The 27,491-nt window shown below is 45.3% G+C and overlaps 2 protein-coding genes and 1 long non-coding RNA gene across 16 annotated transcripts in view; 2 read left to right on the top strand and 1 right to left on the bottom strand.

The window, feature by feature from the left end:
- Window positions 1–12,611, top strand: part of FHOD3 (formin homology 2 domain containing 3) — a 468,859-nt gene extending 456,248 nt beyond the window's left edge. For 10 of the 11 annotated variants that reach the window (XM_027068795.2, XM_027068790.2, XM_027068791.2 and 7 more), the window contains one exon: window positions 10,251–12,611. In XM_027068795.2, coding sequence (XP_026924596.1) covers window positions 10,251–10,333 — 83 coding nt within the window. In that variant the 3' untranslated portion in view covers window positions 10,334–12,611. Of the gene's footprint in view, window positions 1–6,594; window positions 7,232–10,250 lie in introns of those variants that run through there. The other variant, XM_053206689.1, reaches the window with a different exon arrangement.
- A 3,838-nt stretch (window positions 12,612–16,449) lies between these two features.
- Window positions 16,450–26,780, top strand: LOC128312514 (uncharacterized). Its single transcript, XR_008291914.1, has 2 exons — window positions 16,450–19,105; window positions 24,721–26,780. It is a non-coding gene; the product is annotated as an uncharacterized LOC128312514 (long non-coding RNA).
- Window positions 21,021–27,491, bottom strand: part of TPGS2 (tubulin polyglutamylase complex subunit 2) — a 68,754-nt gene continuing 62,283 nt past the window's right edge. For 3 of the 4 annotated variants that reach the window (XM_027068817.2, XM_027068816.2, XM_027068818.2), the window contains 3 exons: window positions 26,060–26,173; window positions 24,150–24,310; window positions 21,021–22,885 (listed from right to left, as the gene is read on the bottom strand). In XM_027068817.2, coding sequence (XP_026924618.1) covers window positions 22,655–22,885; window positions 24,150–24,310; window positions 26,060–26,173 — 506 coding nt within the window. In that variant the 3' untranslated portion in view covers window positions 21,021–22,654. Of the gene's footprint in view, window positions 22,886–24,149; window positions 24,311–26,059; window positions 26,174–27,491 lie in introns of those variants that run through there. The other variant, XR_008291909.1, reaches the window with a different exon arrangement.

Consider the following 27,491-nt stretch of genomic DNA (forward strand, 5'->3'; position numbering starts at 1 on the left):
AGGGACTTACCTGCAGGTACCTGCCCTCCTGTATGCCCTGGGAAGGGCAGCCACTGTGAGACTGGCTCCAGCCAGTTGTCAGACGATGCCTGGAGGGTCCACCCAAACTCATCGGCAAAAGGCTCCGTGCTCGACAATCAACGTTGCTGTCGTGGAGGAGGGGGGCTGCAGCTACACCTGTCCGGCATATTTGCCACTTCTGGGCGGGCCTCTCTCAATTCTCACTTTGCCCCCAGGAGTGTCCAAAAGACCCTGAAATATCTCTGGTGTGCAGGGGTGGCTGCAGGGGGACCATTGCCAAGTTCTGCTGCAGATGCTTTGCTGAGGCCATATTTTTGCATCGGGGGCCACTTTCTAGCTGAAAATGGTTCCCCTCGGAATTCACTGCTACTCCCAAACATGTCAAAGGTGAACACCAGTGATTTTATGGGGAGTAGGGTGCTTAAAATACTTAATGTTAACCTAGGTTGACCAGCTTGTTTTTGTTACTAAATCAAAGGACCTGTTTTTCCCCTTTGTCTGAACCCACTGCCTACTTCTGCCCACAGAATGAAGGAGTGGGGCTGCCTCTGCAGGCACCTCGTTAGCACTCAAAGGGGCTGCACTCTGTAGAGAAACACAGTTCCTCTGCATCCTTTGATATGGGTCTGCATTAGCTGTGACCCTTGCATGTTTTAGGAGAGAGCTCAGCCCCCAAGATTGGGCCGGGGATGCTGGGTCACTCAGGAGACCTAGTCTCTGCCGTCTCTGCCTCCAGGAATAAGGGATGGTGACTAGGACAGGGATTTATGACCATCACAAGAAGGAAGCCTGGTTACGTCCGCCTGTACTGGCTCCAAAAAGTGAAAGGAGAGTGACTCCAGGTAGGCGGGAGTTCAGTAAGAATTCACAGTGTTTGGTGCCACCTTTGAGATTCACACAGGAGGTGATTGGGGTTTGAGCTGCAATGTCTGAGAGAGAGGGCTGGGGAAAGGAGGCCAGGCAAGGGAGCGTCCTTACAGAGGTGAGCATTGTTGGGCCAGAGACCTCGGAAAAGGAAACTGCATGACCCAGTGGCCTGGCCAGTCCCCAGAGGCCCAGGGTACGTGTTCTGCCTCCAGGTTATATGTCTATATTGGCAAAGAGTGTAGGCCCTGCCCTCTGGTCTAGAGAGAACCAGATTCTTAGAGAGACACATAATGTCACTGGGAACAATAACACAGTCATAATTAATTTTCCTTTTCAATCTGGCCAGAGAGATATTTTGCCTGTTTTTGTGGCCGACGTAAACTCATTTCCTGTGGTATCGTTTCCATTCCAATCTTATGCAAAACAGCCGTATACTCTTTTTATTTAGCCAAACACATTTTATTCTGCAATGCAGTTACTACAACAAATACAAGACTGCATGTATGTAAGTGTTTGTCTGTGACGGGTTTAACTTATTAGTAATGGCACCATCAACAGAAATTTAAGATGGGGGAAAGTTATTTTGATTTCTGTTTAAGAGGAATGATAAACTCCAGCTTTCTTGCAAGAGGTTAAAGGAGTAAGAAAAAATCCAGTTTGCAAAATCGATGTGAGGTTTCCTGGTGTGGGCCTCCCTCTCAAACAACGCTGTATTTGATTTGATTGTTTAATGGTGGTGATGAGGCAAGTGGGTAATGCATAACCAGCGTATTTCTGCTATCAGTCATTTGGCTAAAGGCAATAATAGTCCAGCTGTTGCAGGAAACCAAACAGAATCCATCCCATAACCTAGAAATTTATGACCTGCAAGCCACTTGAGAATCCTCCAAGATAATTAAATGTCTGCTTTCGTGTTTGATGCTGGTGACTAGGACCACGCGCGCCAGAAGTCCTGCTAAAGCTTGAAATATGCAGCCAGTTGGGACACAGCGAGGGCATCTTAATTGATTCGCAGGTTCCCATGGCTCCGTGCTGCGTTTCCAGCCTGTGACAATCCAGTTGTCTTTAAGTAAACTGTTTTGAATTTCCAGTTGATTTCTAGCCTGTGATAGGATTGATCCAATGCACTTCATGTGCTTGCCCCAGATTCTGGCCAAGATTCTCCGACTGGCTGGTGAATCAGACCAAGGGAGAACATTCTGGGAGATTCTTGGTTTTTTCTTATTTTGGTTTCTCATTTCATCTTATTGGGGCATCTGTTTTGTCCCAGGGCGATTTGTTCTCTTCAGCCTCCTAAATGTTGGCCTTCCCGGGAAAATCCTGAAGCTGAATGGCATTTGAGATCTCCTTACTAGTGTGATTCTGTAGGGTGTGCCCTGGTGGCTGGTAAGGAGGGGACGGGGAGCTGCTCCCCACGTTCTTTTCTCTTGGACCTATCTTTGGAAGAAGGTCTCTGCCCAGCTGGCTGTCTGCATATGGCCACTAGCCCAGACTATCACAGAACATAACTGGGGTGAGGGACTCATAGTCTGTTCTCTTTTCCCAGGGGAGCCAAGTCTTGTCGTGGTTGAAAGGGGCTGGGTACCATTTTCCTGTTGAGCTTCCTTTTAAGGTGGGGGTCTGGGCCCCACCTGTGACATGACTATGAAGCCTGGGCACAGAGCTGTATTTCTATAAAGATGTGATTACTTTGATATGACTCACAAATAACTGACCAATTTCTTAGTTAATTAAGATCTTAAGGCTGGTCACTCTTATAAAAATAGTTTCTCAGTGGAAAGAGCTGGAAGTCCAGTTCCAAGGGCTGCTGGGAAAGGAGCGCAGAAGTTTGATTTGATCTGACCCCCCTCCCCCCAACCACGACTGCCTCCTCATCATGTCATAAAGCTTCAACATCCCTCTCAAAGAGCATGTGGCATATCTCACATTGATTTGATGTAACTAAAATCTTACTTCTTTTATAGACTTTTGAGGGATGTGCCCACACTAATAGGGTACTAAATAAGGTACTAAATAGGATTTCATGGAAAAAAAAATATCAAACCTGAAAAATTACTGAATTTGTTTTAGGAAAAACAAGAGACCTGCCTCACAAAATACTGGATCCAGCCCTGGATCTGATCGGTACAGAACTTAGTTCAGTTGTCTCTACATCTTCAAGGTGGCACTTGAAGATATCCAGCAATTTTCCCATTAAAGTCCCATTGAGAACCATTTCCCTGCATTTTGTTTAGTTTTTCCTTACTGACCATGAATCAATTTTATATTCTTTTAGAAGGCAAGCTAACAATGGCAATAAAACAGAGGCTTTAGAACTAATGCTTTTGCAATACAGTCAAATAAGATGTTAGTGGGAAGGACCAAAATTTCTCAAACTTTTGTCTTTTCCAAAACGGCCTCATTCCTATTTACTCAGTGCCGAATTATTCTTAGAGCTCATTATGGATGGACTGAACTGACCTGCCTCTAAAGATAGCTGAGGGAGCCCACCCATGTGTCCGGGACATAGGTCACGAGGATAACTAGAGGAAGTCCAAGAGAGGAACAAGGCCATGGCCCGGGCCAGAGGTCAAGACTCTGATGCAGCACGAAGCTCAGATAGAAGCCTCAGGTCAAAGAGGCAGATGCAGGGAGAGTTTGGAAATGTTTTATTGCCTTGGCTCTCCAGCTGTTTCCTGTTCAGACAAATCACCCTCCCAAACTGGGAACCAGCACATTGGGAGAGAGGAGTCTGACTCGTGTGTCTTCCCCCAAGGCTGGGTGCCAGGCACCCATTTGGCTCAGAGTGGAGGTTCAAGAGGAGGGAGAATCAGTGAAAAGAGGAATCCGGGAATCTGTCTTGCCTTTGAAAGCTGTTCTGAGAGCAGAGCAGAGGGTTTCTGTAAAGGGGCTTTGGAAAAATGCCAAGCACCTCCCCCACAAGAAGTTACTGTATTTCTTTGCTTTTGCTGCCCAGGCAGCAAAGGAGTTGGTTTCCATGTTTGGAATGCACACATTCATATGAGAGAGAAGGAGATGGGGGTCCCCTCGTAAATTACCTGGCCTCACCGAGCCTCAGTGTGCTGCTATCCACTGAGGCCAGAGGTGCCACCTCGCAGGATGTTGTGGGCATGAAGTGAGGTGCCTATGACAGGTTCCCACCACTCTCCCTCCCCAGCTCTGTCACGCTACTGCCAAGGGACCCCAGCCCGGTGGGAATATGAAGCTGCCTGCAGGTGCTTGGGCTACTGTGCTGAAGTTTCAGGGGAGCCTGTGCACAGAAACCACACCTATCCAGCCGCTGCTCCACTCCCATCACCCGTCTCACTCCCCTCCCACCACTGCCCACCTCACTTGGCCATCCAGGATTAGACCAGATTCCCCTTCACCTCCCTTTTTACCCCCAGGGGGCTCGTTCAGTGGACTTATACCTGTGCACCGAAGGCTGGCTTGTCACCATGGTACTTGTCTGGTGCATCTCTGATGGAGAGCGGCTGTGCTGGGCTTCATCTGGAAAGGGGGGAGGCATTGTCCTGCCCATGAAATAATGCTGAGGACCCCAGAGTCTGTGAATCTTGAAGCCTCTTCTTTCTTGTCTGCAGAATCCCCCAAGTTCATGCATGCTGTGCCATAAACAATGGAGAGAACTTGTTTCCTGACTCCCTTCCCTTACCCATAGCACACAACATAGGAGACAGTCTGCTCTTACATCTGAACTGTGAATGCTTTCTGGTAAGGGCCTGACTAGGAGCAACAGAGTGTATTGGGGGGTACTGGATTCAAATGTAGCCACAGACTAGGCAGAGGTATTTCTGTGGAGCCAAGACTGTGACCAGACCAGTGGTTATAGAAATCGCCTGCTGCCCTAAGTATTTCCAAGAACCATCTCCTCATGGGTGAACATACTTCTGGATTAGGCAGAACTCAGAGACTTCAACTCTGTTGTCACAAAGGCCATCACTTCTTGAGGGCCTGCCTCTCCCTGTGTCTTAGTTAGGTGGCAGTGATTTAAGTCGGGACCTGGCTGGCCATTTTAATCTTCCCCAGAAGATCTTCTGGGGAAGATTAAAATGCAACATATGGGCCTTTCACTGACACTCCCGTTCAGTGTATCTGGGCTGAGTCTAAAGTTGAGTTTAAATCAACCAGGTTTGGGAACCTTTAATTTGTGTTATTGTTGTTCTGGGTTTTATTTATTGATTTATTTACTTACTTATTTTGAAAGAATTTTAGAAAATAGAAAAGTTGCAAAAAAGAGGACATTTGCCTTCTTTTACCTGGCTTTGCCTAATGTTAACTAACACCTTGCACATCCTAGGTCAATTTATTGGAACTAAGAAATTGACATTGGTACAATACTATTAACTCAACTATAGGCTTGATTTGGATTTCACCAATATTTCCATTAATGTTCTCTTTCTGTCCCATTGTCTTACCCAGGCTGTCCCATTGCATTGAGACATCATGCCCCCTCTGATGTGTGGAGGACATTTTATGACCTTCACACTTTTGAAAAGTACTGGTCAGTTATTGTGTAGAATTCCTGTCAATTTGGGAGATCTCTGCTTCTAATGGACAGATTTTATGTGGGGAAAAAAAAAGATGGAGGGTGGAAACAAGAACTCAGATGGCTAAATGATGGACATTGACAAAACAAAACAAACCAACCCACGGAAAGTCTAATATTAAATCCATAATGATAGAGCTTAAAACAGTTCCCTGTATTGATGTACAAAGAGGCATGACCGAACCCACCGTTTTGACTCCACTCAGCAGACAGGTCACTCAAGGAACAAGGAGTGAGTAAATAGCAGTAGGCAAGTTACTTGCCAACCACAAGATACATTTAAGACCTCTTGAAGTTCTGATATTAGTCCCTATAGTCCTAAGCACTCTATTCTCAGTATACTTGGTAGAAGATCTTTAGAAACATAGGGATTACAACAAAGCTAACTTATTTCCAAATTGTTTGGCATTACATACAAAAGATAGAAAAAACTGTCAGTGATCTAAAGGTAAAAGAATACTGGGGCACCTGGGTGGCTCAGTCGGTTGAGTGTCCAACTTCAGCTCAGGTCATGACCTCACAGTTTGTGGGTTCGAGCCCCGCATCAGGCTCTGTGCTGACTGCTTGCTCAGAGCCTGGAGCCTGCCTCGGATTCTGTGTTTCCTTTGCTCTCTGCCCCTCCCCCCCCCCCCCCACGCTTTGTCTCACTCTGTTTCTCAAAAATAAATAAATGTAAAAAAAAATTTTTTTAAATAAAGGTAAAAGAATACAAATGGATTTCTGGCATATGGAAGCGAAACTCAGTGCATGTCCCATAAGATATGAAAAATTGTCAGAATGTGTCCTGCTAGGCGTCAGCAGGGTACAGCTGTTTCTAGGGTGGGCTGCGTCTCAAGTGTCCTGGCTTAAATCCTTCTGCACCGCTTACTGTGTGCTCTTGGGCCAGGGACTTGATCTCTCTATGCCGTCTGCTCACTTGCTGGAACGGTAATAACAGGACACTTCTCATAGGGTTTCCATAGTGAATAAATGGAATAATCCAGGTTAACCCTCAGTAGATGCAGGCTGCTATTATTCTGCAGGCTGTAGACCACTGTTATTTTCAGATTCAACTCCTTTTTGCAAAGACTCACCCGAGAGCACTTTGTAGAATTAAAAGCTTTTTCTGTGCTGGGGGTGGGGAGAGAAAAGGAGCTTATGGTTTTTCCCTGAGTCCCCAGACGCCCTTGTGCTGCATGTTGACAGCGGAGGTACTCCTGTGTCTGATCCCACTGCTGTCACTGCCACATCGTGAGAGCTGTCACAAGTGCCTGGGGCAACGAGTGGCTGCTGGTGCCAGCAAAGTGACCCCTGCCATCTATGGAAGAGCTGCAAGGCAGACAGGGATAAACATTTCCACGGTCTGTTCTCTGTTAAGCGGCTGCAGGGAGGGAAGGCAGTCACATGTGACAGGCTGGGGAGCAGTTACACTGCAGCCAGAGCGTTCAAGCGAGAAGCGGGAATGGGGGGGGGTGGAGAGGGGCCCAGACATTATCTTATCAGACATATGCCAGCCTGCCCCCAGCCTAGTACTTGAGAAATACCCTATTTGAGAGAAGACTTGTTTCTATCGTACAGGTTCCATAACCTGCCAGTGCCTTTGCTGGTCCCCTCGTTTTATGTCCTCTGTCCCTTTCTGCCTTCCAGAAGCTTTCTGAGAGCCAATACCCTATCCAGACAGGGTCTGCTACCCTGAGCATTTCTTCTCATACTATGTCCCTATCAGCCCCCTGCCTCCCTGACTACAATATTGGCTCAGGGTAGAGGCTCAAATAACATTTGCCGAAGGAAGGAAGGAAGGAAGGAAGGAAGAAAGGAAGGAAGGAAGAAAGGAAGGAAGGAAGGAAGGGAGGGAGGGAGGGAGGAAGGGGAGGGGAAGGGAAGGGAGGGGAGGGGAAGGGAAGGGAAGGGAGGGGAGGGGAGGGAGAGGGAAAGAAGGAAGGGAGGGAGGGAGGAAGGGGAGGGGAAGGGAAGGGAGGGGAGGGGAGGGAGAGGGAAAGAAGGAAGGGAGGGAGGGAGGGGAGGGGAGGGGAGAAGGTAGGAAGGGAGGGAGGGAGGGAGAAGGAAAGAAAGGAGGGAAGGAAGGAAAGACTGATGAACAGACAGAGAAACGGATACCCAAAAAGGTTCTTTCTGTGCATAATTGGAATTGGAGCACAAAGCTGATTTCAACTGATTATCTTCATTTCACACCTCTCTTCAAGTGGTAATGTGAGTTAACTTTGACTTTTTAACAGAGGAAGGGTTCAGATTCTTAAGGTCTTTTGGGGTTAATCTATTTACTGTATTTATTATGAGGTGGTTTTATTTATTTTATTAGAGAATTTATCTCAATTGTCATGAAGTCCCACAGAAAGTAGGATTCCATTAATGGGGCAGGTTTTTCTATGAATACCTTTCTAGGGACACAGCTGACAAGCAAAGGGACCTAGCCAATACTGGCTTTTCTGAAACCACAGCAGAGAACACCTGAACCCAGGCAGAGGGGGCACGGGAGGGTCCCAGGGGGTCTGGCCCATAAAACCTGAGAGGAGGCTACCAGGCTAAGGGCGCACTCTGTACAGTCAGGCAGCGAGGCTAAGGTAGCATTTGTTCTAGTAAGCTTTGTTCTATTCCCTGAGCCTGTCTCAGAGAGGCTGGTCCAATGCCCATATCAATTAGGAGATCACTGCACACCCTGTAAGGTGCCAAGGTCCTTATTCAAGTATTTACATGAACCGAACTGAACACCGCAGTTACAGATTAAAGCAAATGCGTGAACACATGTTAGGGGAGCATCTCTAAATGCCCATCAGTTCGTGAAGCCTTCTGTCATCATTTGGCCAAGCACGCATACCTCAAGGCTCAAAGATTACAGTTCATAGACACATGTCCTCGCCACCTCTGCGACTAATGAAATTTAAGATGCCCTGCTAGTGCAGCCTGGACTTCTTCAAGGCAGAATTTTGTGTTTTGGAAGAGAGGTCTTAGCAGTCCTTGTCAAGAATGAGAAATATTTTATCTTCTTTTCTGCCTTATTAAAATTATCTTTCTTTGACAAACACTTGAAGGAGTGTTTAAAGAACATAAAAGGTTATTACAAACTTGTATTTTTATTGCTGCCCCATAGAACAAATTCCATTACTCAGTTAAACGCAATCTGCCTCCAGCCAAGGCTCTGGAGCCAAACATTTTGTCTGGACGAGTTAGACAGTCTGGAGCCCAAGGGGCCAAGGGTTGGGGGGAGGGTGAGCCAGTGCAGGAGCGACTGTAGATGGATGGCTCAGGAGCCCAGAGCTCGGCTTGGAAATACAGTAGTGTGGGGGTGGCATGATTTGAGGGCAACTTTAGGCACAGATCTTTGTGTCTCTATTTGTGTTCAATCCATGCTTGATGTCTCTGAGTCTTCTGTTGGTGTTCCGGTTCTTTAAGTGCTGGGAACACAGTAGGTTTTCTATGAAGTATCTGTTGATTGACTAATTGATGGGTTCGGTGTTGGCTCCTGTTGAAAGTGCTGATTCCTGGGAGAGAAGAAACCATTTGTTAATAGGTACTTAGACCCTGTACGTTCTACCAGATCTTTTCAGATCCTTTGTACACGGGCTAAGCGGGCTTTTGCTTAGGGGAGGTTGGGAAGGCACTGGAATATGGAGTGTTGCTGGCAGGAACATGAGCTGTGATCCTGTTGTCTGCATCCTCTGAGGCTCCCCCCCCCCGAGGGGGAGGCTATAGGCCCCCCAGTCACAGGGGGCGCGGGGAATTGGGTCTGGCACTGGACGATGGGAAGGCATGAAGGGTGAGCTTTAGTTTCTCTGCATTCTGATCAAGGGCCTGCCGTGTTCACCTCAGGTCCTCTGGTTGATTTAGGATTGAGGTAGATCCATAACACATCTCTTCTGAAAATAGAGCAAATACCCCAAACTCCGCATGACCTTTTGTAGAGAGTAGGCCAAATACAACTGAGAAATCAAGGGAAATGTAATTAGGCAACCTTTCAAATGAAAGGACTTGTCTTGGAAGGGGCGGCTGCCTCTCCAGTCACCCTTATCCAGCCTTTATTTTGACGTCAAAATTGATCAACAATAAACAATGGGAAAACCCAGCGTGCCAAGCTAAGCACAAGCAGTTCTTGGTTAGATGTGAGCATTCCTCCACCTGCCAGTTGTAAGCCCCAGAGAAGAGGGTCACTGGTCCTTCCTGAGCCTTGTGTGTTTCACAGAGAACATTTAACAAATCCAGCCAGTAGTTTGGCAGTTTGCTCCTTGACGTCCAGTCCATAAGGAGTCAATGGTTATTGTTTCCAGAGGCCCCTTGATGAGTTGAGACTAAGACCCACAACGCTCATGGGGAGACTCCTCCTGACTGCTGCCCTTGCCTGGTTCTGTTAACACCTTGCTCTGCGGGGCCGGGTCATCATTGCTCATCCTGTAGATCTGTGGGGTTATCTTATCTAGCGTTTGCAATCTTTGGAACTTGCATTTTCCTATGCTCTGTAGTGACTGTTCCAGTTCTGATCCACTCCTTACACTGGTCCACATGCCATCTGTACTTGACTATTGCACCCGTTTCTCAGAAACCTTGTAAGGGTGGGCCTCCCTTCTTCCCTCTTACAAGGTCAATCCCTCCACTTGGCTCTTCAAGCCAGCCTCTTGCAGCCCCCAAATTTGTTCTGCCCTACAGACAGATGGCCAGGCGCTTCAGCAGAAGCAGGATGCGGCTGAGCATCTGTGAGCCCCGTGACGACCCTGGGAATCCTTGGGGGTGGCGGGTAAGGCGTGCGGCAGACGGACTACCATGTGCTGGCTGCTAACACCCCCCTGTCTTCTCATTCCTTTGTGACCTGCGGATGCTGCTGAAGTGCGAAGGACCCTCAAGAGCGGCCTGACTCCAGAAGAAGCCCGAGCTCTGGGCCTGGTTGGCACCGCAGAGTTGCAGCTGTGACACCTGTGGGCTCCCTAAGAAGTGTGTCCAAGATTGTGCAAACTCCTGCTGGACGGAACCCCTCCAGATGAGGGAGGGGAAGAGACTCAACGTTAACATCCGAAGGTTCTGAAGGGGAGTGTCCACATTTCTAATGTCCGCGCATGGCCCGCTGGGCATAGATGGGGCTCTCTCGGAGTCTCTCGCACACACTTCCTCCGTTGTGTCAGCTGTGTTTCTCTGGTTTCCTTGACACCTGGTTTAGTAGTTCCAAAGCGTGACACCTTTTCTGTGCAAGGAGCAGATCACTTCTGTCACGGTTACTGTGGTCCTGTGAGGCAGTTTGATTAGATTCACAGACGGGGTCTCTCCACAACACCAAAATATCCAGATGTAAACTCCAAAATTGTACACAAAAAGAAAGCACAGATTGTTTACCAGTTGTGGATTTTAGATGTACTAAATGTTTATACAAATTCATAAATGTACACCATGTTTCAAATACTAAATAAATAGAGTTTAATGCCGTAACTGGAAACTTTTCTTCTCTCGGGTGTAAGGGCCTGACACAGCTCCACAGATGCACTTCCTTCTCAATCAGCCAAACCTTTTCTCAGGTTCATCAGAAGGACCCTGGCGTGGAATGGCCTCCGGGCCCTTTGGCTTTCTTGTTGTCGTCTGTTTTTTTGTGTGTGTTAGTAGAGTGAGAAGTGCCCAACAATGTGCTCTCTGTAACTCCTTATTAATTAGGCATCAGTATTTGTTGTGTGACATGTTAGCAATGACCTCATATAGATCACCTTATCCGCGAGCTTTGCTTTGGTCCAACCTGGTGTTGAAGCAAAAATTAGGGTAGTATTTACAAACTGAACTATTCTGCCACTCTCTCCCTTGCTTCATGTGTAAAAATTCATTTTCTCAAAAAACAAGTCTCCAAAACAAAAGGGAAATTTAAAATTTTGTCTACAGAGTACCTCGGAGGGACAAATGCAGTCCCTGGCAATCGGGTACAGGTCATTAGAAGCTAAGGCATCCAGTGCGACAGGCATTGCCCACGAGGGGCTCTGAGTGACTGCAAGGCGTGTTGAGGTGGCTGGTGCCCAGGTGGTGGCCGAGCCTCCACAGGGACCCCGCAGCCCAGTGTCCCACGGTTCCCTGTGAAGAATGTCTCTGGAAAGAGGGAAAAGATAAACCGCTGCAGCAGGTATTTGGGGGCCGAAAGATCAAGCCATTAATTCCATCTTTGCCTCACTTTGAAAACTTCTATGACTCTGTGTTCCTGTGTTCCTGTGTTCCTATGCAGTTGTGTTGTCTGAAGAGCTAAAGATAAGCTATTCACCCCACAGGCCTCTGTGTCCTCCCTCTTCTGTACCCCCCACTCTACTGGGAGACAGGATGCTCCTTCAAGCCCGTATTGGTCAGATAATAGGTGATGAACGTGAGCACCCCAGCAAAGCCTGGCATCTGCCAAGAGCAGGTCTGTATATTACAGACAGTTGAGTTTAATCACTTTATTGAAAAGGATACATAGGGTATTGATGTTTATTTTCTTATGGTTCTAAATAATGTGTAGTAATCTGATACGATTTCGTAGTTTGTCAGAGCATTTGCCTGTTACCTCAGCACTGAATACAAAGGATATGTGTATCACTGGGGATGGGGAAGTGCAAACAAAGAGAAGATGCATCCTTGCTGCACCCTGTGGTGAACAGATACCTCGCGTCCTTCCAGGGGACCTTGGCCTTCTGCCGGAGTTATTGCTTTGGAATAAAAGGTCACATTTAGAAGGAGGTGAGTGAATAAATCTGAAGGTAGTTTTATTTTAGGAATTGAAAGTTCTCAGAGGAAGCAACCAAGGTCAACTAACTTCTGGGTTACAGCCAGGTAGAGAGAGTCTCATTTTATTGAGAACTTGGTTTAGTAGTTTTTAGTGAAATTAGGGGGTTATTCCTGTTGCTCAGTTCCTCCCTCCTTGTTGCTATTTAGTCTGGCTGCTTCTGTTAGTATGTGCGTGTGTTTAAATTTTTTAATGTTTTGTTTTTTTTTTTTTTTGAAATGTTTGTTTATTTTTGAGTGAGAGGGAGACACGGTGCGAGCAGGGGAGGGGCAGAGAGAGAGAGAGAGGGAGACACGGAATCCAAAGCAGTCTCCAGGCTCTGAGCTGTCAGCACAGAGCCGGCCCTATGTGGGGCTTGAACTCACAAATGGCAAGATCATGACCTGAGCCGAAGTCGATGCTTGACCTACCAAGCCACCCAGGCCCCCCGTGTTTATTTTTATTTATTTATTTTTTATTTTTTTTATTAAAAACAATTTTTTTTAACGTTTATTTATTTTTGAGACAGAGAGAGACAGAGCATGAACGGGGGAGGGGCAGAGAGAGAGGGAGACACAGAATCGGAAGCAGGCTCCAGGCTCTGAGCCATCAGCCCATAGCCCAACACGGGGCTCGAACTCACGGACCGCAAGATTGTGACCTGAGCTGAAGTCGGACGCTTAACCGACTGAGCCACCCAGGCGCCCCTATTTTTATTTTTGAGAGAGAGAGAGAGAGAGAACGAGAATGAGAACAAGCAGGGGAGGGGCAGAGAGAGAGAGGGAGACATGGAATCCAAAGCGGGTTCTGTGCTGTCAGCACAGAGCCCGACTCGAGACTTGATCTCATGAACCAGGAGATTGTGACCTGAGCCAAAGTTGGACTCTTAACCTACTGGGCCACCCAGATGCCACTCTGTTAGTGTTTTTTTTTTTAATTCAGGAGGTTCAGGTATCTGAAAGGTCTTTGAGGAGCAGAATGAAGAGTACCTTACCCTTGGGAGATGCTTTGCTACCCTTGCTGGTCATCACTATAGATATTATTGTGTGCATTTCTTAGGTTGAAGTTACAGAACTGCCAGTAAAGGAGGGTGAACTCTTTTAAAGATGCCTGAGGTTTGGTTTCTTTGGAATCATAAGGGTTTTTTTTGTTTTTTTCTATTTTAAAAATAACTTACTGAGGGATTTGGGGATGGAAGGGAGGATGCACAGGGCCCAGGAGGGCTGAAGACCCAGTTTTGTTTTCTCCCAAGTCCATCACTGAACACAGTACAGGAAGGAATAGCAGGGAGGAGTTAGGAAAGCTGGTTTCTGAGCTCCTAACCTGTGAGTGGCTGTGTCATCGTCCACTGCTCCCAAATCCACCACTTCTGTGCTCATGTCCCTGAGATAGTGTGTCACCAAATACCACTATAGTAGGCTAAATAATGGTCACCCAAAGAGAACAGGTCCTGATCACAGGAACCTGTAAATGTTACAAGGAAGGGTCTTTGCAGAGGTGAATAAAGTAAGGATCCAGATAGGGAGAGATGATCCTGGGTTATCTAGGCATACCCTAAATCTAATCACACATGTCCTCGAAAGAGAGAGGTAGAGGGGCTTTCATATGTGCAACAGAGGGGCAGGGACTATGAAGACAGAGGCAGAGATTGGAGTGATGTGGGCACATACTAAGGAATGCCAGCAGCCACCAGAAACAGAGGCCAGGAACAAATTCTCCACCCGAGCCTCTGCAGAGAGCATGGTGCTGTTGACACCTTGGTTTTGGCTCGGTAAAACTCATGCTGAACTTTTGGCCTTTAGAACTGTAAGAGAATAAATTCCTTTTGTTTTAATGCACCAAGTGGGTGGGAATTTGTTATGGCAGCTTTAGAAAATTTATTCAACCATCTATCACAAACAGGCACTGAGGGCTTATTATAGAGGTAACCCTGTGCCGGGAGCTGGGGATTCAGCTGGGAAAAGGAGAGTCATGATCCCTCCCCTTAGGGCCACGAGAGGTAGTCATCAACTAAAATGAAAATTTGGTTTAATCTGCAGCTATTTATACATTTTGCCAGAGAGGTAACTAAAAATAAAAACATCCGATTGCCTCAGAGAAATGATGGAAGATCTTTGCAAGTGCAGTTAGGGTGCGTGATATTAAAATGCCCCATCAATTCTGTCACAAAAGGTAGTTTATTTGGTAGAAAAAAATTCTGTTGTTAGGCAATTATGGGGGATGGACTTTCTGCATGATTTTTACAAGAGCTAAAATATTGACGGCATCTGTGTGGGTACTCGTGTATTTTCTTACCTAGGATCCACGTAGCCATTCTGCATTTTCATCTTACATAGAAGCGAGGATGAGGGAGGCTGAACGACTTTCCCAGGGCGAAAGATAGGAAGTGATATTTACTGGCTTGTCACTTTTTGCTAGTTCTGGTTTTGTTCTTCTAGAATCCTTAAGAAGGCCTGGTAATTGGATATCAATAACTCTGCTTCTGGCCCAAACCTGTGGCACAGACTGAACAGGGGTGCGGCACATGGGTGGAGGGCAGTCTTCCCCACCTTGACTAAGCCCAAACCCTGGCAGCCAGGTTGTGTACAGGTGGCGGCACCATCTAACCTCCTTTTGATAAAGGTTTGTAATCCTGCACAAATTTCACATCGGTAATTGATAATCCACTCACCTCACCCCTGCCCATCCATCCACGTACATCTAGTAGAAGTAGGAAAGGTTCAGGAGCTCCAAAGCATCATCTTTTGAGATTTTATGATAGAATGATTCCCACTCCGGTGAAAGCACATGGTGAGAGTTTATTCAGATTGCTGCTACTCAACCAAGTGAGGGCCAAGCCACTTCTACTCTCTTAATAAGCACTATTGAATTATTGCCCTTAAAAAGAGTATTTAGATGATCCACCTGAAGAAGTACCAATTTATGATTTTGTAGTTCAAACACCATTTTCAGTTGCTGACTTAGTGGAAATTGGTCCTAACTACTGGATTAGTAACAATGATTTGCTTCCAAAACGTCCTGTAATTTAGAAGTAGAGCATTCCATGTACAGGAAAATCAAATCGGCTGGATAATTAGAGCAGCTGAGAATGAGAAACAGCATATCCTGGCCATCAGTGGGAAAGGACTGTGACCAGCGGTTCATCAGGATCACGTAGGACCCGCGTGTGCCAGGCCCACTGCACTTCCAGGGCTCGGTGCGCCAGGCTCCCTGCTTGTGGCTGGTGGGGCAGGAAGAGGTTTGCATGTACCACTCACCAAGTCTGCAGACACTCACCTCCTCATCTCCCATTAGAGGGGCTAGACAGCTGGGGTCTACTTGACACATTTTTTTCTATTCATTTTGAAATAATCTAAAAGTTAATCTGATTTAGGTGGAAACGGGAAGAGATGGGTTTTGGTCAAATAGAGGACCTGTGTGGCATGTTACAGATAAACAACATTAAATCAACCACAAGGTAAGTAGGGCACCTTCTATTACTATGTCGGCAGTGGGTTTTCCTCTCTTTTGAGAAGTTATGGCAATAATTGGGACTATTCCATTGATCCAGCTAAGCAGGGGCATGGTCTCTCGTGCTTTTGGAAAATAAAACAGAAAGCTCATTTTCCTTCAGAATCCCTGCCCCTTAATAGCATCTGCCTAAAAAAATGCTTTTAAACCTGCACTGCTCTTTGAAGGGGTTGCAATGAGGGACAGCCAGATGCTTCTGAAAACGGAAGTGGGCTAGGAAATGGAGACAGTCACCCTTTCCAAACAATACTCGAATTGTGTACCCAGTGGAATATACTTTTGCAAACCTCAACTTTCAAATAAAGAATAAAAAACATGGTAGCTATACAGGAAGAGCTGGGTGCTTGGGAAAGCTTTTATAGCTGCTTTATCTGGTCTCTTAAAAAAACATCCTGGATGATAATACTGATTTAGATAAGGTCATCTACACTAGAACTCTGTACATAGCAGCTGGTGGTAGACCTGGACAGGATTAGAGCAATTCAATCAACGTCAGAGCCCTTGATTTAGAAGATTAAGGCATAAGATTGGAAATGTCAAAGGGAATAGAGTCGATTCCCAGCTCAACCAAACCTTAGAAATACAGACTCAATGAAAGGAAATGGATTCTAATCCAGCATCCCTCCCAGCAGGTGGTATGAAAAAAATAATTTGCATCACTTTGGAAGAAAAACTGTCCTGAAATTGTAAAGGTTATGGAAATTGACAACTTAAAAAAAAAAGTTTTAAAATGTTTTATTTTTGAGAGAGAATGAGAATGGCGGGCGGGGGTGGGGGGTGGGGGAGATGGCGCAGAGAAAGAGAGGGAGACACAGAATCCAAAGTAGGCTCCAGGCTCTGGGCTGCCAGAACAGAGCCCGACACGGGGCTCGAACCAATAGCAGGATCATGACCTGAGTCAAAGTTGGAAGCTTAACTGACTGAGCCATCTGAAATTGGCACCCCGAGATCGACAACTTCCTAAACCAACCAAGGATTGGGTTAAATTAAACTTTATAAGGTTGTATTTATGAAAAAATGATGTATTAAGACAAAATTTTAAATGTCTTGTACTTGACTGAATTCTTCCTTTTAATGGATTAATATTTTTCCCCATTTAAAAAAAATGGTCTAAAATATAATTTGTGGAGATAATTAAGGCCACAGTAGTGTTTTAGAATCAGTAAAGGAAAATAGTTCTTAGTAAAGTTGCTCAATAAGCCTATATTCTGGAATCCCAATACTCTGTTCTAGAACCTGTGTGTGGCCATGGTCTAGAGCCATCTGTGGGAGATGTGCCTCAGGAACCTCCAGACACGTAAATGCAGACCCTCAAGAGCAATCTATGCCTCCACCTCTATCCCAAGGGATAACCTTACTTACAAAGTTTAAAAGTGGACAGTTGGGAACTGGAGCTGTGGTAAAGGTAAGCGGTTTTTCCAGAGGTTTAATCTTGTCCCGAATAGAGGATCCCTCATTTGCAACTTTTGATCCCTTGGTTGGACTTGAACTAAGAATTCTGAGGGCTGTCTGTGTCCCTGCTCTGGTTGGTCTCCAAGCTATCCTTTGCCAGGCTTTCTGCTGTGAAGAGGTAACCGATCTCCAAAATAATGGCAGGTACTTTGAGAAACGTTTCTTATTTCTGGGCTCAGGAGAGTGTTCTCAAATCAGGCCCACCTGTTCCCTGTAAGGGCAGAGGAGATTAGCTGTTCAAAGATGCAGAAACCTGCTCTTTCGTTTCCATCCGCTTTCGGGGACAGATGCTGTGTAGACGCTGAGAAGCTGAACTGCCCTGGGCCCTTTGACCAGCACGTGGGGCAAAGCCCAGAAGGTGCACAGTCCACTGTGCAGCCAGGACAACAGCCCCCTTTCTAGGGTGTGCAGTGGCATGCTGGCGCATCCCTGGTGTTCACCGTGAGCCAGGAGTTATAAAAAGAGCATACAAAGTAGGAAAGGATGTGAGGATGCTGTGTCTTAAAGTGTCTCCAGGTAATGTGCGCAGAGCAGAGTACGGTATAAAGGGGCTTTGCGGCAAAATCATTCTGCGAATCGTAAGGTGAAAATAAGTCATGCGTGGCCTAGGACAGGGCTGCTCTGGAGAACTTCCTGTGGTGGCAGAAATTTCTATACCCCATTCTGTGTGGTAGCCACTAGACGAACGTGGTTACTCAACCTATGTGGGTAGAGACGTGAGGAGTGGAATTTTAAATTTAAATGGCTACATGTGGTTAATCACTAGTGTATTAAAGAGCACGGATATGAGAGAAAACACATTTGTATATATATACTCTCTATATATTCATTTTATATAAAGGAGAATTTTTGTAAAATTTGCGTGTAAAACTGCTTTGGACTATGTTTACTCCAAAAACTTCAAACAGCGTCTACAGATCTAGGTCTACCCACTGCCCACGTTGTGTTCCAAGCCTTGGGATTTCTTCTCAGAGAATGCCATGTGATTGGTATTCAGTGTGGTCCCCTGACAGATCTGCCTAGATGCACACTCTCCTCTGAGTCTACATCGGGGCTGTATGAACTTGTCATACATGCTGTGGCCCCAACACACCCATCTCTGACAACCGCTAAACCCACTTTTGCAATAAAGCTTTATAAAGCACCGCTTCAGTTCCTGTGGTGCCTGTCTTCACTCTGTCGCCCTCTGGCTGGTCCTCACTACTGCATCTTACCCGTATCATCTGGAAGTCTGCTCACAACAGGTTTTATCCATGTCAAACTAGCCGGTTGGATACTGAAGACCACCAGTTAGATGGTCTTTCATTCTGTGTGCTACATGTACCAAGGGTAGGTACTGGGCAAGGCCTGGGGACTAGGTGCTGTAAAAAAAACTTAAGAATGGGTAATCACAAAGACTACATTTCTGAAACTACAAACCAAGGCACATTGGTAAAAGATTTTCAGCCACAGCCAGTGAGTGGCAAGAGGCAGTCTGGGAGATACTGTTTGGATGCCAAAACCTTTGCAGTGTATCTATCAGCAACAGACTTCGTGATGGCCAGGTCTTCTGACAGAAGCGGTCTATGAGCTGGAGTGTCCTGCCTCTAAAGTAGTAGCTGCCTTTTCACAATTTGCATAAGCATTGAAATAAATTAGCATTTGCACTTTTTTTTTTTTTTAAACTTGCTTTGCTTGGTTGTTCCCACCGGTCTATCCTGATTTAAATATGAGGTAACTCAATATTTTAGCACAAAATCATGTATTAACTGAAGTTCAATCTTTTTTAATGGTTCACGGAGTTGCACACCAAGCAGCATGGCTTCCCTCAGTAACACAGTCCCTGTCTCAACAACCACCAAAGACAGGAAACGAGGCAAGATGACCTGAGATTACTTGAGTGGTACTGGCATGTGGCGTTCCACTCCGGAGAGGGCTCTCCTGGTGGACTAGGGCTTCATGGAGAGCTCTGATGTGGAGGAGACTGGAGCAGAGCCTTGGGAGGAAGAGCAGGGACATCTGGCCAGCACTGGCAGGTAGGAAACTATATAGTCATGGAAGGAGAACCATGGTGGTGTTTTAGAAGGAAAGTGAGTGGATCCGGAGGCAGAGCCAGATGGTGCATGTAGAAAGTTAATGGCTGGAAAGAAAGGTTGGAGTCATATTATAAAGGAAGAAGGGAAAAAGACTATTCTGAGTTCTCATCTATTGTCTGATTTAATCTTCACAATAGCTCCATAATGGAGGCTGTGGATTAGCCAGGGAATGCTTAGCTAGAAAAACAATGCAGTCTGGGTTAGCTTAAACCAAAGAAGAAAATGCGTCACAAGACCCCAAGGGTTAAAGTGTAGTCAATTTAAATTGGTATCTACCCACTATCCAGTCACCTGTGATCAAGGGTGGGGGAGGGGGACCGAATTCTACACAAATACGGCTACTAAGGATGCCATGTGAGTGGATACTGTATTGAATAGAAAACAGAATATATATCATAATCCTTAGAGGAATTGTGAAAATGTAATGCAAAAAACTGTAACTTAGAATTATGTAAAAAAATTAAAATTGGAAGGGTAAAGACTAGATATATAGATAAAACATGCTTGGTCATAAGAATTGTTGAGACCAAGTGATGTGTACATGGGATTCATTATTCTGCATATCTTTGTAAATGTCTAAAATTCTCCTTAATAAAAAGTTAAAAAAATACATAGTTCACACAGGGTCCCTTGGTCCTTCTGTTCCAATCATTGTACATGCTTTACTAGATTAAAAACAGACTTGAAGTTCTTTTCCATGCAAGGAAGACACAACCACCTAGACTCATTAAGTAGAAAGTTTCAGACTCGGTAAGCATTATTGTCAGAATTCCAGCTGACTACAAGTCCTGATGTCTGTATTTCCCTGCAATTTTGATTTAGTGGGTCTGGAAAGGGATTTGAGTGTCTTCTCTCCTAATGACTCCTTCCATCTCCAGTGACACTGATGCATGTTCAAGTTTGGGGAGCACAGCTTCAAGGGATTCTATGGATTATTATATGCAAGTCATAATATCCTTGGTTTGGGTCCTTCCTTGCTATAGGACTCAAGCAGCGTGATGATGTGGTACTTTAAGCACAATCTTAACTACATCAATGCATTATATGGCATTCTGCCATTCATTCTCATTTTGTGATTCCAGCATAGTGTCTTTTTCTTGGGCAACTGATTTATAGAGCCTACTGCCATTTTAATTGTTTTGTTTCAAAACATAAATCTCATGGATGAGTTTTTATCTCCCATGTAGCACACTCAGCTTACATGTTGTCTGAAGTCTTTCCCCAGGAATGCTCCTGCCTTCCTTTACCAGGGCAGCAGCACAGAGGGCCCTGCACTCAATGGGCCACACCCTTGGTTTAATGCTCTCCTGTTGTCTGAAGTTCTTAATGTTGTTTCTGAACTTGTGTTTTGTAAGTGAAGTCTCATGCAATATGTGCCCACTGTTCCTCACCAACCCACTCAGAGCCTTCGTGATGTCTGTATGCACAAAATTCCAGCAGACCCGTGATGCAGGAGTTGAGAGGAGATGCAAAGTAAATATAAGCAAGTTATTCCTACAACTAAGTGGGGCCCCGAGAGCCCTAAGAGGCCACACTATTTAAACCAGACTTTGATTTGCACGCAAAAAGAAGGTAATAGCATTCTAAGCAGCATGAATGACCATGGAACCCTGTCATATCCTTTTTTACTCATGTTACTTTTTTTTAAAGTTTTTATTGTACTCATGTCATTAGCCATTTACTCACTTCATTAGCCATCCACTTATGCTGAATATGATAAGAAAAAACGAAAACAAAAGGCAGCCCATAGTTCTTTCAGTCCTTCCTTACTCATTAGGTAAGCTGAAAGAATAAGAATGTGTACATACGAAGAAGTGAATAATTGAGATAGGTTTTTTTGGGGTTTTTTTTGTTGTTGTTTGTTTTGGCAGTGTTTCCAGTGTTCTAGTAAGGTCAAAATACATATACGTACAATATGTGCACATAAACTATGAAATGCAAATTATCTAATTTTGGTGATTCTACACGAGTTCACTGCCCTTCTAGTTGTAGTTTAAAACTGGAATTGCATAATACAAAGATGAATAAAGTTAATGCTAATAATTTAGAATTTAAATTTTTCGTTACTTAGAACAGTATTAAGTAGAAAATAAAAATCCACCATAACAAGATGTGAGAGACCATGGAAGAAAGGGAGAACATTTCAATGCCTTTAATGGTACTATTTTCCTAATTTCTGGACATCTTCTGTGCTGGGTCCTACACATCAGCTAGCTGCCCGAGTCTTCATGCTCTCCTTTCCTCACCAGAACCCCCATCCTCTGCTATATCCTAAGAGGGCTCCTGCTGATGTGAAGGGCTCTGCTGCCCTCCTGGGTCTTCTGCCTCACCTGTGGAAAGCAGAACGGGGCCAGGCCTGACTTCAAAGTACCTCAGGGGACTCAACAAGCACTAGAGGAAGGGTGCTTGCCACAGGAGAGGATGACAGGACTTCTCAATCCCCTTCTGACCCTGACTTGTTTTGGAGTAGCAGCCACAGGCTGGAATCACTTATCTGGTGTTATTGGTTCTCCCTTTGGTTTGATCAGTTTTGGAAGAAAAATATTTCTAAAAGACTAAGACTTCAGCTCTCATCCTTGACAGCTTGGTCCCTCTTTGTCCCTTTCTGCCACTCCATGAATTGTTGGAAGCAGTTAGAAGGCAGAGCAGGTGGAAAGCTCTTGTCAACAGTGGTTTTACCAAAATTCTTTATGAAGAGTCCTGTAGACAATACTTGGGAGTTTTTGTTTTTAAATGGCTCAAGTACAGCAGATCACTTCCTCTTAAAAAAAAATTAAGATAATGTTGACAAACTTTATAGCAATCTGAAAAGGGAGCAGAGAATTACTTATGAAAAATAAAAAGAACATGTACAATTGTATCTTCAAGAATTTTCATGGACCATTATGACCCATCAAATTAAGGTATCCACATTTTCTAACAAAAATGAACCAAGAAAGGGCAGCATGAAAATATTCTAACGCAGTGCTGCCCAACAGAACTTTCTGTGATGATGGAAATGTTCCATTATCTCTGTGTTGTCTAATACAGAATCTACTAGTCACATGAATACTCACAACATGGCTAATGCAATTGAGGAACAGAATTTTTCATATAAACAGCCACGTGGCTAGTGGTTACTAACTGAAGAATACAGTTCTAATGTCTCATGGGTCAAAACCAGCGATTTCCTCAGGGGCCTTCTCTAATCATGGCTGAGGGATGCAGAGGAGTGGGGGTGGGGAGAGGGAAAGACCTGAACAGATTATTTAGCTACTTAGTAAGTTCTGAAGCTCTCCACAGCTTTTGGAGGCTGGGGGTGAGGAAAGGACTCTGGGGGAGACCTGAGAATGCCCTTGAACTCCTGGCTAATGCCAACAGGAGTAAAAGGACTAGGATTTGGCTCACTTAGACAGCGAAGAGGCCTGTGGTGCTACACACAGAATCGGAGGCTTGGGCCATCTGTGCATGGAAATCATCGCTGTGGGGCTGGCAGGGATGTGGAGGTGCTCATTTGCGGACAGGGTTTCCAGGACTAAAAGAGGATTTAGAGGTGGAAGGAGGACCTGAGGGCCCTTTCTGGCCACCTGCAGGCTGGACAGGCCCTTTCTTTTTGGGGCTTAAGGTCTTGTTCTTGCTCTTGAACACTTTGCTGGGATCCAGCTTGTTCACGAAGGAGTTGGTCTCTTCTGCGAGTAGGTTTGTGTTGTAGGTGATGGGTTTATACATGTTGAACCATTGCTGTAAGGCAGAATTGGGAAAGCGGTCACAATTCAAAGGAGAAATGCCACTGTTTATGCTTTTTAGTGGGGACCCAGGGGACAGAGGGCTGGGGAGATGGGGCAAAGAGAGCAAAAGGCTTTCTGAAAAGCTGCCTTGAAAATCTGTTAGTACTTCCTTTAAGTGAAAGTGATGGCACACACATTGCTTCATGAGGTCTCATAACCTTTACAATAAATGCAGCGCGAGGACTAAGAATGTAAGTAAACATCCTTCCTTCTGATCTAGTGAGCCCTGAGTGTGGGATGTTAGGTCGCAGATCATCAGTGTTCTTCTAATTGTTCTGTCCTCAAACCAGCCACTGCCCATCAGGTAGACTGGGCAGTGCCTTCCTCACATGGAAGGTGCATAACAGAGGCCAGTAGCAGGCCTTGGCTGAAGGCAGGTGCCTGTTGGTGCTGTCTTCCCCTTCTGGGCAAAGAGCATCACATTTATTGATGTCACAAGGTTGACTGGATGATGCTGTTATGCGACATTTGAGCAAAGTGGGGCCCACCAGATGAATACATACATGGAGCTGAATCCCTCATTTATTGTCACCCAGCCTAAGTTCTTCCGGGCATACCAGGCGGCATACGAGCATTACCTGGCAATCGTATGTTTGAAGTGTTGCCCAGATGTGTAATATAAACGAGGCACATCCATACAGTGGAATATTCTGTTATCACTAAAAAGGACAGCTCTGTATGTACTGTAGGAAGTGAGCTCCAAGATGGAATGTTAAGTGAAAAGAAGGTTGCAGAACGATGTGAAAGGTGTATTATTGCAGTTGTGATTTAGAAAAAAGGAACCAAAAATCGTATGCATGCATGCATACTTTCTAGGCAGTAAAGTGTCCTGTGAAAGGCACAAGAAAAGGGGAACAGTGGCTGCCTCTGGGGAAGGCTGGGAGGCTGGAGAATGTGGGAGTAAGAGACTGACTTTTCACTTTTCCTGTATCTACATACTATGCAAAACAACTTGACCTGAGCCCTCAATAAAATTTAATTAGAAAGTAAACTCCCAGGTGATCCTGAGGATCAGTCAAGTTTGGGAACCACTTAGTTCAGTATAAAGTGAGGCTGTCTACCTACACTGGAATCATCTGCCTTGCATTATGAAGATGCAGGTTCTTGGGCTCCATCCCAGGTCTTCTGAATCAGACAGGGAAACTGAGAATCTACAACGTAAGCATCTCAGTAGATTCTGATAGTCCAGTTTGAGATGATAGGTGTCCCTCCCTTACCTTGGCCTGTGGGCTAATGCCGTAGCTGGTGAAGGCGTACTGCCACTGTGGCAGGCCCAGGTGTGTGATGAGCAGGCGATAGTAAGCGGTAAAGGTATCTGTGAGAAAATGCCAGTATAACGCTCTGTCCAGGAACCAAATCTCAGCGTCTTGCGCCAATGCTGAAATAGCAGACAAAAGAAACGAATGCATGGTGTAACACTTTTATCCTTTTTTTTTTTTTTTTTTAAATCTTTTATTTTTGAGAGAGAGAGAGAGCGTGAGCAGGGGAGGGACAGAGAGAGAGGGAGACACAGAATCCGAAGCAGGCTCTAGGTTCCGAGCTGTCAATACAGAGCCCCATGTGGGGCTCGAAGTCACGGACTGCAAGATCATGACCTGAGCTGTAGTCGGACGCCCAACCGACTGAGCCACCCAGGCACCCCACACTTTTCTCCTTTTATCTGTAACATCAAAAAAAAAAAAATTCCAATACTTCAAGGATGTAAAATTAAAGTTCCCTCCCCCCAACCTCCCAGGCCTATGCTCCAGTGGCCACTGTTAGGCATTTCATTGGTATTGTTTTTTACAGATTCCTGATCAGTCAGCCGACTGCCCTGTGTGCTTGGCACTGGCCTTCTGTGCACTCAGGCTCTCCATTCAGCCACCCCTGCTCCAGTGGGACATACTGTGATCTCAGCTTTCCTGATGGAAGCAGACTCTGAATGGCTCTGGTCTTCTGAAGAGGTCTCCATCAGGAATCTGAGGGGCTGTGAGCAGCCACTACAGAGGAGCCCAACCAGCACCCGTCCTGGATCCCACCTGTGCTGCTGCGAGAGGTCCCGGCTGAACTGAAGCAGGCACTATCACACCAGCTCCCACCTCATTTGCTTCTGACACTCCACTCTTCCTACTGCAGACCTCTAATCTAGTGCATCTCCTGTCTAATGGCCTTAATGTCTCCCTAAGTGGCCCCAACCCTCCAGTCTCTTCCTTTTCCAAGACTGCTTGTGGTCACATACACTTGCATCTCAATTCTGCCATTCTTCTATTGAACAACCTTGACTTCACACTGTCAGGTCCAAACTCCTGCCAAGCTCTGCATGAAGGGGAACAACTGGCCTCTGGCTTCATCTCCTCCCCATCCACAAGATGAACTGGGCAGCCCAATGAACTGAAGTTATCTGCCACTCCTTCCAAATCAGTTGCACTTTCCCATGGTGTAACTTTACTGTGTGTCTTTGCCTGGATGCTTCCTTAACTCCTCTTGTACCACACCTTCCCATAACCCAATATGTAGATGGAAGGCTACTTTGCAAAGATGGCCCCTCTTTTCTCCAGGGGCAAAATCCTGACATCTGTATCTTCTCACCCCTACCAGGCAGAGAGCTACTAAAAGAGGGCTCAGCCTTGTCTACAGTCCCTAAGCCAGGTCCTGAACTGCTGTTGGGGGGCGGGGGGGCAGATAATAGCTGCTTCAACAGAGGCTGGAGGCTTTTACTCTGGCTTTCTCATCTGAGGTCTTTAGCTTGAGGTTTACTAATTCAGGTTTTTAGTGCTGTCAACTTGCCTATGTATAGAAGTATACTAGAAGGATAATGCTTTTCCTGGATGCTTTCCTAATGTGTCAGCCTGCTAGAGGAGCCTATAAACAGAATGACCATTTCTTTTACTTTTTACTTGCTTAGTATCCTACTCCCACTATTTTGTAGTAACTCACAAATGATGACAGCTTAAAAAGACTCTAGTGATTGGCCTAGAAGGAGATGCTCAGGGAGGACCAAAGGGGATTTCTCAGTCTTGGCATCTCCAAGAGACCCAGTGGCATCTCATGAGTCCAGAGGAGGAGTGTGCCTTTTGTGTGAGGACCGGAGAGCAGGGTCATCCATGCCACACCCAACGGCAGCCCCATGCTTGTCGCTGATTCTTACCTGGCTTCCCTCTTTTGTAGACAAGGCAAACTTTCCCATTCCCATCGCAAGGATCCAGCTCAAATATCACACTTCGAGAATCAAAGTGAGGCTTCTCTGGCTGGTTCTCACTGGCTGCAAATCCAGAAGTTAATGGTCATGTTCAAACATACTCAACTCAAATACATAATTACTTGTCCAGTTTTGCTAGGGTGAGGAAAAAAAAAAAACAAAAACGGAAAAAACCTTATCTCAGACATAGTCTTTTAAAAAAAATATTAGAGAGAAAGAGAAAGTGGGTGTGCATATGTGGAGGGGAGGGGCAGAGAGACAGGGAGAGAGAACCCCAAGCAGGCTCTGCGTTCACAGAGCAGGGCCCAACATGGGGCTTGATCCCACAAACCAGTGAGATCATGACCTGAACTGAAATCAAGAGTCAGATGTTTAACCGACTGAGCCACCCAGACGCTCCTCTCAGACATGGTCTTAACGACTGTTTCCAATGTGGGCCAAATGAATTCTATACTCTAAATGCCCAGGATTGTATCCATGGTTCAAGCCTTCTGTCTGGGCTTCTCCATCACCAAAAGACAGTATCACGCAATCTGGGGGAAGGTGGCACAAGGAAAACAACCTGAACTTGCTGAGAATGGGAATACATAAAGGCTAAGTAATCTGGCCCGATGTTGACACAACTGTTCTTTTCCCCAGATAACTGCTTTCTCCTCATTTATAGCACTTTTTTAAAAAAAAAAAATTAATTTTAGAGCAAGTGCATGTGAGCAGGGGGCAGAGAGAGAGAATTTTTAAAAATTTTTTTGAAGTTTATTAAGAGAGCGAGCAGGGAGGAGCAGAGGGAGAGAGAAAGAATCTCAAGCAGGCTCTGAGGTGTCAGCAAAGAGCCTGACGTAGGGCTCAAACCCACAAACCGTGAGATGACCTGAGCTGAAATCAAGAGTTGAACGCTCAACTGATTAAACTACCCAGGCGCCCCACTATGATCTTTTGATTAGAATCTCCTTTCCTCTGTCTAAAATGCATGTTTATAATATTTAATGTTATTTTATAATTAGTGCTAAGTCTAGCTCAATTAGAAATACTATTTTTTTACTTATACATATAGCCATACATATAATTTTATACAAATGTGTTTATTTACATTTCTAACTAAAAAAATTTTAAGAAATAATTAAAAATTTTTAAATAATTAAAAATTATTTCTTAAAAATTTTTTAAATTTACATCCAAGTTAGTTGGCATATAGTGCAACAATAATTTCAGGAGCAGATTCCTTAATGCCCCTTACCCATTTAGTCCATCCCCCGTCCCACAACCCCTCCACTAACCCTCTGTTCTCCATATTTATGAGTCTCTTATGTTTTGTCCCCCTTCCTGTTTTTATATTATTTTTCTTTCCCTTCCCTTATGTTCATCTGTTTTGTATCTTAAAGTC

This window comes from Acinonyx jubatus, chromosome D3 (genome assembly GCF_027475565.1).
Source record: "Acinonyx jubatus isolate Ajub_Pintada_27869175 chromosome D3, VMU_Ajub_asm_v1.0, whole genome shotgun sequence".
Lineage (NCBI taxonomy): Eukaryota > Metazoa > Chordata > Mammalia > Carnivora > Felidae > Acinonyx > Acinonyx jubatus.